General features: G+C 54.9%; 1 protein-coding gene across 1 annotated transcript; it reads right to left on the bottom strand.

Moving 5' to 3' along the window:
• Positions 1-6,349: 6,349 nt before the first annotated feature.
• On the bottom strand, positions 6,350-7,113 carry LOC143388659 (ubiquitin-like protein ISG15). The gene is made up of 2 exons (XM_076841890.2): positions 7,042-7,113; positions 6,350-6,748 (listed from the first exon to the last, which is right to left on the bottom strand). The coding sequence occupies exons 1-2, from the start codon at positions 7,042-7,044 to the stop codon at positions 6,350-6,352; spliced, it is 402 nt and encodes a 133-aa protein (XP_076698005.1). The 5' UTR covers positions 7,045-7,113.
• Positions 7,114-12,262: the final 5,149 nt, after the last annotated feature.

Genomic DNA, 12,262 nt, shown 5'->3' with positions numbered 1-12,262 from the left:
GTGTGCCTGAAAATATGTCTGTTCTGATGTCTCCACCCTGATGTGTGTGGGCAAGGGTCCCCATGTAGGGTGCAAGGTGGAAGGAGTGTTGGTGTAAAGTGACGTGCCCAGAATTTGCTTTGCCCACTTCTCCCCTATGAATTGGAAGCAAACACCTCAAATCATCAATGCAACCTTAACTCCCTTCGGTGCAAAGAGAAAAAAATGCAAATGAGCCCCAAGCAAATAAGCCATATGCAAAAAGGGAGGCCCCCCAGCGGCCTCCCTTGGAACTCCGAACCGGAGAGGAAGGCAGCCAGTCTGGAATCCCCGATCCATGGTAGGGCATCTACACACGGGCCCGACTTCTGCTCCCTCCAAACTTGGGGGCACTATGGGTTGGAGAGGTCCCATAGCCTGGATCCCCACGCCATCCTGACTAGCCACGTCTGTCCTCCTGAGGCCAAGGTGACCACCTCCCTGGCTAACACCTTCACTACCCTGGACAGATCTCTGAGCACCCATGCCCCGACCCTTCACTGGTCCTGCTCACACCCCACCCCACAACCTTCCACGAGTGCCATGTCCTTTCAGCACTAGGGTTCTCCTCCTCTAGGCCAGGTTGTGCACCCTGCCAGAACCTGGTGCTCACTCCCCATAGCACCACCCAGGGGTACCCACATGCTCTGCTGTCAGCTCTATATGCCCTCAGAAGGTCTCCCTTCCAGCCAAACTTCTGCTGCCACAGTTACCAGTGCCACCTTGTGGTCACTTGAGCTCATGTCAGTCCACCTTGGGAAAAAAGCACTGATCACACCCACCTCCCCGTAGTCCCTGGTCTGTCTGTGGGGCTTTTTCTGCCCAGTCCTTGAATGAGTCCTTCCCAGGCCCAGAAATGGCCCCACCCCCACATGGCCTCCATCCCACAGGTAGCCTGCTGGAGCCCCCAACCTGCCGACTGCCTCCTGGCACTCGCACTCCACCCTGTCCCTCTGCTCCTACTCCTTCCACTGCCACAACTCACTTGGGAGTCACCCCTGCCCATCACCTGTGTTAGGGACCTTCCCATCTCTTGTGGCCCTGAAACCCATTGTTCTAATGAAACTTTGCAAGAAGTCTCATTCCCTGGCCACCTTCACTTCTGCTCTGGGGAGCTCCTGCCCCAAACACCTCTGGACCCCTCACACTGTCCATGACACACTAAAAAGTGTCCAGGCGGTGCTGGCAACTTCCTGCCCAGGGCAGGGCCTGACTCCTAGAGCCAGAAAGCCGATGGAAGACTTGGTGTGGGGCACCCAGAGTGGCTCATGCGGGCTTTCCCATTTGCCTCTCACTGCTGGGTGGCAGAGGGCCTCCCAGAAAGTGCCAGAGGCCAAGCCTCAGGAAACACTAAGAACATTCTAGGTATGCTCTGCAGGAAGAAGCTAGGAATAGGGTAGAGGGGCTGGGGGCAGGGGTGTCTGAGTGGTAGTGGGAGCCCCTGGCAAAGTCTGGCTCCCCCAGAGACCCTGGGATCTGATCCTGAAGGAGTGCCAACAGGCTGGCCTGGATGCTCACATGGGAGCCCGAGATGGCCCAAGCCAACACTGGGAATGGGGCTTAGGGTCCTTTGGTATCAGCCAATAGGAAAGGGAACAAGGTTGGCAGCCCAGCCTCACTAAGCCCCAGTCAGTGTCTTCACCCCCAGCAGGGGCAGGATGTCTTGAGAGACAAAGAGCCATTGAGGCACCAGGACCGAGGGGGAGGGGAGCTCAGGCTACTAAAGCTATTTTGGGATCTTCAGACAAAATCATTCAGCCTGGAGCAGCCCAGCAGGCCCATGCCCTGGGAATGAACAGGATACTGAGCCAGGAAACAGTCCCCCGCAGCAACAGCAATCCCACACACTAGCATTCCTCTGGGGCGTGCAGGAACTCCCACCCTCCAAGTCTGCAGCATTGGGGTCACACGCCCCCACCTGCCTGCACACACTAACACCCACCCCATACAGCCTGTGTACACACTTAAGATCTGGTTGGGAACTTCCAGGTAATTCTATGGGCCTGGAAAGGGTAGAAAGTCCAGCCCCTAGGCAACTGCTGGCCCATTCTCATGCAGATGATCCCACCTCCGCTCTGGAGGGGGTGGGGCTCCCTTGGAAAAGATGGGATGGGGTGGGGTGGGATGGCTGGGAGCCCAAGGGACCTAACGGTGGGGCTGTCAGAAGGTAGCATGCCGCACATAGGCACACACTATCTCCATCACAGGGGCCTCCCCCTTGCCATCTGCAGATGCACCTGCACCGTCAGACCTCAGAGGGAGGATGAGGCCTTTTGCTTCTTTGCCCAGACGTGCCCTGCTCAGAGGGGAGCCTCTATATGTCAGCCTGGCTCCCCACCACACCACTTGCAGCCTCCTCATGCAGTTTCAAGCTGTGCCACATCCTCCCTGTCCCTCTCAGAAGACATAGGGAGCTTCACAGCAAGATGTCCCTGCTGGGCCTAGGCCAGTCACCAAGGGTTGGCCTTCTGTGGTTCCTCTTGCCAACTCCAGGTGAGGCCAGGAGGTGTCTGGGTCAAGCCTGTGCCCTTTACCTGTCCCCAAACAGGTACTCACCACCCTGAACAACCTGCTATTCAGGGTGGTGAGTAAGTGAAAATTAAGGGACAGAGGCACAGAGGGCTAGCACACAGAATAGCGACACTCCAGAAGCCTGCAGTTCTTGACCCCACCCCTTACTTCTCAGCTGGCCCCACCCTATCACAAACGAGCCCTAACCAGCCAGTCTGCGTCCCTGGCAGGGCTCAGTGTCCCAGGCACAGCCTCAGGGAGGCTATGTTGTAGCAGTTTCTAACAGCCCAGACAGTAGTGTGGCCTCTGGGGTGACATCTGCACACAGCCCAGGGACAGAAAGAGGGCTTTTCCACAGATTCAGAGGAAGAGCCCCAGACAGAGGCAACTGCCAAGGCCCAGGATGGGAACTAGCTCAAGAAGCTGCAGGAGAGCAGGAGGCCAGTGTGGTGAAGCCTGGGGAACGGGGACAGTGGGAGGGGCAACAGGCACTGGCCAACAGCTTCTCAGGGCATATCTGGGAGGGAGTCCGACCCTGGGACTCTGCCACAACAACCAGGGGTGCCAGGTGAGCAAGGACTATACAATATGCCCTTCCTCTCCCAGGCAGCTCCAAACCCAACTCAGCCAGGCCCTGTCCATCTTCAGGAGGAAAGAGACTGTGTGGAGATAGGTGGAACCCAGATGTGGGTCGATGCCTCTGAGAGTCCAGCTGTCCTGAGCTGGGCAAGAGGCACCAGACACAGGGGAGGTGGGCATAATAGGGCTGGTACCACTCCAGGGCCAAGGGCTGAGCTTTAGGGAGCTTCCTGGAGGTGCTGGCCAGCTGGGCACTGGGATGTACAGGGAAGGGAGAGGTACAAAGGACCAAAGGTGCAGGAAGGAGAGGGCAGAGGCAGACCCTAGAGGGGAGAGCTTTGGTGGAGGCTGTCAGGGAGGAGCTTCCTCATGAAGGAGTGCAGGATCAGCAGAGGAGGTCAGTCAGGTGAAAAGGAGGAGGATTGGCTTGTTCTCCCAGCCAGGGGGTCCTGGAAGCATGGCTGGCTTTCTGTCCTCTGTCCTCCCCATGCTGATGGCACCTTTCTCCCACCCTCATCCAAGGCGCAGGGTGCAGTTGCTGTTCGCTGCTTCCCTGAGTATCAGTGCTCACTCTCCCCAGATTGCACTGGGACCTCACACCTGTGAGCACGATGCCCCACAGGCCAGGCTGCTTCTCCAAGGGCCCAGCGTGTGTGGCCAAGGGAAGGGTAGGGAGGGTTCAGGCCAACCTCAGGCCTGACTGCTCTGCACCCTGTCTGGCTGTGTGGGGAGGGGAAGTGTCTGCATCAGCCTCAGGGTCAGGCAGGCCCTGAGGGACTGTCCTCACTGCAGCCCCACCAAGCATGCCCTGCATCTCACCACCTCAGCTACTCCCACAGGCAGAGCCCCCAGGTAAAGGTGCTGGGCTCCTGGCAGGCACAAGGCCCAGCTGGACAGGGCAAAGGGACAGACTGGACCATAAGGAGCGAGCAGAGGTGATACATGTGCATGAAGACAGAGGCCTCTCAGACCCAGGCAGAGGGCGCCCACTGCCAAGACTTGAGCGTCCTCCTCCCAGGCTGAGCCCAGGGACACTATCTTCTCAGGTGCAGATCTGGGAGGGAGTCCGACCCTGGGCCTCTGGAGATGGGTTCCACCTCTCTCCACTGTGACAGAGCATCAGGAACCACCACTGCCAGCCAGGCCAGTGGAAAGTACAGAACGACTGCACACAGGTCGGCCCCAGGCACACACCAGCACAGCTGGAACCAGCCTGCTGGTGAGCAGCTCTGCTCCCTCTCCCACGCTTCCACTCCATGGAGTGGGGTGTGTGTGCAGGGAAGCCTGGGAGAGGAAATCCCCCTTTCCCAGTCCAGCTGTTAGCAGCCCCTGCAGGGGGCCTTCCTCACAGGAAGTTCTCAGGATCTGAGCTGGAGGGAGGGGGCCCTTCACTGGGGAGGGTCCCTCTCTACTGGAGGCTTCAAGGAGACCTTCCCCAGCCTGCGGCCCAGCAGCAGAACATTCAGGGGACAGAGGCCTCTTCCCAGAGGGAACTCTCCCTGGGAGGATCAAGTCTGCTAGACAAGGCTACCATAGTGACTGCAGCAAGGCCTCAGAGCTGGGGAGCCCCATAGGGAAGAGCTGACAGAGACAGGAGGGCAGCTCCCACCCCATCCAGCCCACCCCCCAGCTCTGATGTGAGCAGCTGGCCTGGGTCCCACAGTGGAGACAGTGGAAGCTGCCCCCCACCCCCTGTCGCCATGGGTTAGGCTTTGATCATCTAGGTTTGGGGGATCAGCCCTTCTGAGAGGAGCAGAACAGCCAGGTGGGGAGAGGCAGGGAGCTGGCAGGAGCAACCTTCAGTGTGGGAACAGCCCCATTTTGACCTCCAGTCTCTCCACCTCAGCCTCTGGGCCTGGGAAGTTGGCCTCTGACCTGAGTGGGTGTCCCGAGTAGGTGGCCTCTAACCTTGAATGCAGCCCCCTGCGAAGTTTCCCACCCACAGGGGTGCTGTGAAGGTGCAGGCAGGCCCCAACAGAACGGACTCCCTCTAGCACCCATGGGGGCAGCCCAGGAGAGGGAGGGAGGCTGGCTTCAAAGCAGACTTTTCCACTTCCAGTGGGGGGTGGGGCGGACGGAAGGGGGGGGCTCTTCTCTGGGTGGGGATTAGGGGAATGGGGTGGGTCTGGAAAAAGCCAAGAGCTGTTTCCATCCTGCCCTCCTTTGCCTGTGTAAGGTAGATCACCCCACAGAATCCAGGGCATTCCCCACCCATCCCAGAACTGCCCCAGAAACCCGGGGAAGCCAAAGACAAGACAGACCCACTCAGGTGCACCAGCAGCACCAGCAGCACCAGCACCCGGGTGGGAAGGAGGCAGCCCCTCCCCCAGCCACACAGGCAGTCTCCGGTGCCAGCAGCCTCCAGCCTGGACCTGCCTGGGGGAGGGGCCTTGAGGGCACTAGGTGTGGCCAAGGGGTAGGCTGAGAACCTGGAGTCTAGAAGAGGGAAGCAGGGACAGGGAGAAGGGAGTGAATTGGCCCATCCGGGAAGGTCTGGGACATGCTCTCCTGGTGGACAGGGTAAACCACCAAATCCTGGCCTGCTGCACTTGGCCTCTTCATTAGGCATAGCTCTGGAGGATACACATGCCCCCTTAATCTATCCCCACCTCACTACAGGCAGGACAAAACAGGTGGGCAGGTTGCAGCCCCCAGTGTTGTGCAACAGGCTCCCTTGCCCTCCCACCCACAGGTCTAAGGACCCACCCTCACTGCTTCCAGGGCTTTGGGAGGGGCTGATCCCATGGAGCCACACACTGTGGTCTGTGGAACCTGACCTGGCCTTACCTGTTCCTCCCTAATTCTGCCCACCCAAATGTGAAAGTGGAGCCATTGTGAGTCTGTGGCTCAGCCTGGCCAGGCAGCCCCAGCAAATGTGTCTCTTTATCATTCTTTAGATATGACCCCTTGACCCCAGGAGGCGTGGAAGTATGTCTCCCTTCAATTTCTGGGAGAAGAGTCACAGTGGAGACCACTAGGCTCTGTGACACCTGGTCCCTTGACTTCTAGCCCAGGCCTGTCACCCAGGCCTGGTTCTCTCTCAAACCTCGTCCCTCCTAATTCATCAGCAGAGAGGGGGAGATCAGGCAGACAGACAGAAGGCAGTTCGTCCTTTACATCATCTTTATTCCTAGCACTTGATCCTGGTTGGGGCTCCTCTCTTCTTCTAGGCCCCACCCCCGCGCAGGCGCAGGTTCAGAAACACAGTGCTCTGAGGGGTGAGTCCATACTCCCCCAGCAGCTAAGAGTCTTCCATGGGCCTCCCCTCGAAGCTCAGCCAGAACAGATCTTCCTGGATGTGCTCCTGCTGGCCCACCTGCCACTTGAGCTCTGCCACCTTCTGCGTCAGCCTGATGCTGTAGGGTCTGATGCAGCCCTTGTCGGTCCTCACCAGGATGCTCAGGGGGCTGTCACAGTTCTGCACCATCAGCAGGACTGTGCTGCCAGAGGTCAAGCCCTGGCTGATGAGAGGGACCCTGTCCTGCAGCACGGGGCCACTGGGCAGGGCCAGGTGCTGCTGGAAGGCAGGCACTCCAGTCTTCTGGAAAATCTGCTGCTTCAGTTCCAACAGCATTGTGGAGTCACTCAGGGACACATGGTGCTCCTCGCCCCCCAGCATCTTCACCTCCAGGTTCCAGCCCTGGGGGCATCACCAAGGTTGGGCTCCCACACTGGCCACAGGTCCTGGGTGCTGTTCTCTGCTGGCTGCCTCCTCCACCCACTCGGCACAGGAAGGCCAGTCTCCCACAGCCTCCACGTTCCTCCCATCACCCTCTGTGTCCCCCTGTGGGCCCATCCCCTCTCCTCACACTTGGGAACCCGGCCAAGCTCAGGGCTTGGCAGTGGGTGCTCTGCTGCTGGGAGACCCCAGCAAGGGGAGGGAGGAAAGTGGGCTGGAGTAGCCCAGCTACCCCACTGTGCCATCTGCCTCACCATGGCCCTGGTCTCCAGTGCTTGGTCCACCTCAAGTGCTCAAGAGTTGACTTCCTCTCCCCTCTAGCTGCTCCACAGTCCATTTATGAGTCTAAGCTACACACGTCAGAGGGCGGTGCCTCCCACAGCCCTCACCAGTGGCTGGTAGCCTTCAGTTTCAGTTTCCTTTTCCCAGTGCGTGCCCCAGCATGAGTGAAGAAACAAGACAGAATGACAGGGAGATATTCTGGAGGGCCTGGCTCTCAACGGGACCTGAGGGCCAGGACCCCGTCCCTGCCTCCCAAGGCTCCACCAGGGTGTGCATTCAGAAGCTCGTAAATGTCCAGCACTCAGTCTGCCTATAAGATGCACAAAAGTCATAGTAACATGAACTAATGACTGATAACTTTCACTTTCCATTTACCAGTTTACAAATTAGTTAGCTTGGAAATTTTCACCATGATTAATCTGGAAAAAAATCATAAGATAGGGAAAATCCAAATTACCCAGAGATAACCATTGGTTTAGGACAATATTTGTTCAGATTATTTCTTAGTGAAAGAAATGTATCTTGGGGCTGCGGATGTGGCTCAAGTGGTAGAGTGCTCGCCTGGCATGCGTGCGGCCCGGGTTCGATCCTCAGCACCACATACAAACAAAGATGTTGTGTCTGCCGAAAACTGAAAAATAAACATTAAAAATTAAAAAAAAAGAAATGTATCTTATTTTGTACAAAAATAAATTTGTGGACACTATTAAAAAACAAAAAGAAAAGAAAGTTAAAAGACAACCCACAGTCTGGGATGAAATGTTTCAAATCATTTATCTAAGAGTCCACTATCCAGGAAATATAAAGAGCTCTTACAGCTGGGTGTAGTGGTACACAGCTATAATCCCAGTGGCTTAGGAGGCTGAGGCAGGAGGATCATGAGTTCAAAACCAATCTCAGCAATTTAGCAAGGCACTAAGCAACTCAACGAGATCCTGTTTCTAAATAAAAAATTAAAAAGGGCTGGGTGGGCATAGTGGCACAGGCCTGTAATCCCAGTGGCTTGAGAGACTGAGGCAGGAGGATTTTGAGTTCAACGGTAGCCTCACCAAAAGCAAGGCCCTAAGCAACTCAGTGAGAATTTGTCTCTCTATAAAATACAAAATAGAGCTGAAAGGCTGGGGATGTGGCTCAAGTGGTAGTACGCTCACCTGGCATACGTGGGGCGCTGGGTTCGATCCTCAGCACCACAGAAAAGTAAAATAGAGATGTTGTGTGCACCGAAAACTAAAAAATGAATATTAAAAAATTCTCTCTCTTTCTCTCTATTTAAAAAAAAATAGAGGGGCTGGGGATGTGGCTCAAGCGGTAGTGCGCTTGCCTGGCATGCATGCGGCCCGGGTTCGATCCTCAGCACCACAGACAAAGATGTTGTGTCCGCCAAATACTAAAAAATAAATATTAAAATTCTCTCTCTCACTCTTTCTTAAATAAATAAATAAATAAAATAGAGCTGAAGATGGGGCTCAGTGGTTTAGCGCCTCTGAGTTCAATCCCTGGTACCCCCCCACCAACAAAAAGTGTTCCTACCATGAGGTAGCCTTGATATTGGGACCTATTGATACATAATTTAACTTTGTTCAATGACTATGCAAAGAGTAATTAACTCCATTTTATATATAGATAAACTGAGTCTTTTAAAAAATTTTGTAGTTGTAGATAAACAGCATGCCTTTATTTAATTTATTTTTTTAATGTGGTGCTGAGGATAGAACCCAGTGCCTCACACGTGCTAGGCAAATGCTCTGCCCCTGAGCTACAGCCCCAGCCCTAAATTGAGTCTTATTAGGGGGATATGGCTCAGTGGTTAAGTGCCACTGGGTTCAATTCCTGGTACAACAAACAACAAAAACAACTCTTACCACACACCAGCAGGACAAACAGCTCAACTCAATCTCCAAGCCAGCAAAAAGGGCTGGTATGTAGCTCAGTGGTAGAATGCTCACCTAGTCTACATAAGGCCCTGGGCTCCATCCCCAGCAACACACATACACAAACACGTGTGCACACATACACACTCATTAATTTTTAGGGAAATGCAAACCACAACCAGTCTGAGCCAGACATGGTGGTGTGCTGGCAACCACCTGTAATCCTAGCTACTCAGGAGGCTAAAGCAGGAGGATTGCAAGTTGGAGGCCAGCATGGAAATTTAGCAAGACCTGTATTAAAATAAAGAGGGGATGTGGGGATATGGCTCAATGGTACAGTGAGCCGACACCAGTAACAGAAGCAGTGATGAGCACTGACAAGCACCTGGAGAACCTGGAGCCCTGGTACTGCTGCTCCAAGTGTGAAAGCCGCAGTGGAGAACAGGCCAGTTGTCCTTCAAAATGCCAGACAATTATCATATAACCTGGCAATTCCATTCCTGAGTACATATCCAAAAGAATTGAACACCAGCATTTTTATAATTGGTAACAGGTAGAAACAACTCAAATGTCCATCAACAGATAAATGGGCAAGGAAAACGTGGTGTGTGCACACACATGGAGTATTACTCCGCCAGGACAAGGAACCAGCTTCTGTCACACCACACCACAGTCCTGAATGAAATAATCCAGACACAAGCAGCAACCTGCTGTGAAACTAAGGGTATCAAAAGTCCAGAACAAGGCTGCTAGGGTTTGGATCTGGAATGGCCACACATTGACAGCTCAGTCCCCAGCCCATGTCACTACTGGGAGGTGGTAGAATCTTTAGGAGTTGGGCCCGGGTGGGAGGAAGTAGGAGACAGGGCTGCTTTGGAAGGGCCCTGGTACCCTGGCCCCTCCTCTCTCTGCTTTGCACTACCATGAGGTGAGCAGCTCTCCCCCATGCCTACCATGATATGCTTCCTCAAAAGCTGCAGAGCCAAGGGACCATGGACTAAAACCTCTGAACCCTGAGCCAAAATAAACCTGTCTTCCTTTTAAGTTGACTGGGTCATGTTATTTTGTCACAGTGTGCAAAGCTGAGGACCACAGGGGGGTCCATAGAGAAGGGATTTACCCCAGTTTCTTCTCTTCTCCTGTACTTCTGCCTGTGCCTATGGCCTTCAGCAGCCCTGCAATTCACTTCTCTGTGGCTTGAGCCTCTCCTCCCTCTATAGCCTGCTCGCTGCTGTGCCTGCCCCTAGCCATGCAGAGGACACTGTGTGAAGGAGTGGAATCCCTAATACATCTAATTACATCTAATATATTTATCTTTGTTAACCTATACACATGTGCTGGATCTTATGTTCTCAAGATCATTCTGATTTTTACTCAGTGTGAGAGCAAGCACCATCCCGACTGTCTGCCTGAAAGCATAAACCTAGATATTTTATTGACCATAAATTAGCATTTAGAACCTCAAGGCTCATCTGGTCTGACATGGTGTTCCTGTCGTGGCAATGGAGAGCCCTGACCATGTGGCGAATACTGTCTGCACAGCAGGCACCTGGAGTCTGCTTTTGCTTCTTCCTCTACCTAATCCTAGCTGGTTTCATGCCCATTAAAAAAACATTCCTATCTGAGATGTTGATGTGCCTCTGGCGGGTGAGCCTCACCAGGGCTGGGCTTGGGTCCTGATGCACAGACTGTGTCCCTTAACTCCAGGGGGGGCAGAGCCTTCCTCATGACAGTGCCCGGACCTAGCCTCACCGAGAGTCTAGAAGCACAAGGGACCAGATTCTCCCATCTAATGCAAGTCTGCCAGCGTCAGATCCAGACCCCTCTCCCTGTCTCCGTAGTGGGCTGGTCACCACCCGAGGCCACCATTCTGGATGACATCTGGCTGACTCAAGACACCTGACCCTGTGTCCCTTTGTAGCCTTTGGTCGCATCTCAAAGGTCACCCCATGTCTCTGGGCAGATGGGCTGGGCCTTCCCCACAGGCCTCCTGATGCAGGGGCGACAGGTATGCTATGGCTGCAGGACTGGAGCACAGGGCTTTCTTTTTAGCCAGTGGACAATGACCATGGAAGGTGTCAGTCAAGACCTGGGTGGGGCTCCCAGGCCGGGCTAATTAAACAGCAGCCAGGAGCTCACCAGACCCTTCACCAGGACCAGGAGGACTGAGCGGTTGCAGCCAGACCAGAGCCCTCCTTTCTCACGGCCCCCTGGGCTGGCACAGCCACTCCCAAAGGCAGCCCTAGCAATGGGCCTCTTGGGAGAGCAGGATGTAGTACAGGGCAAGAAAGAGACCTCTTTTAACACCATGCAGCAGCCCAGTGGACCCTTCAGAACCACCTGGATTCTGGTTCTTAGTAAAACAGACCTGGGCTGGGGACAGGGCTCTCAGGACAGGGTGGTGATATCTGTGGAGAAACCTGGAGGAGGAGACAGGTTTGTGACCAGGGCTGTTGTTCTAATCTGTGAAAAGCAGTTGGCAGGAGCAGGCATGGGACAGTTCAAACCCACCAGGCCCGTGAAGGAGGAGGAGAAGGAGCTGCAGGTCTGATGGGAGCAGGGCCCCGCAGTATATGACACCACACGAGGTCAGCTGTCTTCTAAATTCATACCCGTGTGCAGACCCAGGACTGCGGGGACTGCCACAGGCAGTCGAGACTTGGGCTAAGGCCAAATCAGGCCCCCTCATGTTCCTGCCACAGAATGACATGTCTGGCCTCTGGTTCTCAGACACCCAACCGACAGGGGAGTGCTAAGGTGGGGAGGCTACCAGGACAGATCAGCCACTGTCCCCTGGGGTCAGAGCTCTCTAGGAGAGAGGCCCCTGCGGCACCTGCCCAGGAAACAGTGCTAGTGAAGCTCACAGTCCACAGGTTGAGTAGCTTTGTTCCAGACATGGAGTCAGGGCAAGGCCTCCTTGCCTGTCCCCAACGGCCTTGGAGGTGGCTTCACCGATGCTGCGTGCCATGGAGTAGCCTCTTCCCCCACACTGCGAGGTGGTTGTGGGAACCACGCACCAAGGTTCTGTCCCAGGGAAAGGCTGGTCTTGCTACCCTGAAAGGCCTGAGCATCCCCACTCCTGCAACCCTGCCTGCTTGGGCCTGTAAAGAGGATCCTCAGGGGCTCCCGTCTGCTGGTTCCTGGTCTATGAGCAAGACAGACAATGAACATGTGCTCACACTCCTTGAAAGTCTTGCTTTGACCTTGAAAATCATATTTGACATCAAATGGCTGCCTGAGTGTTGATGGGTACTGTCACCACCCAGAGTTGAGTAAAGGTGGTGTCACCGGGCAGAAAGGCATTGAGACTGTGTCCACCACT

Source organism: Callospermophilus lateralis, unplaced genomic scaffold (assembly GCF_048772815.1).
Source record: "Callospermophilus lateralis isolate mCalLat2 unplaced genomic scaffold, mCalLat2.hap1 Scaffold_182, whole genome shotgun sequence".
Lineage (NCBI taxonomy): Eukaryota > Metazoa > Chordata > Mammalia > Rodentia > Sciuridae > Callospermophilus > Callospermophilus lateralis.
This window is presented reverse-complemented; position numbering and strand designations above follow the sequence as displayed.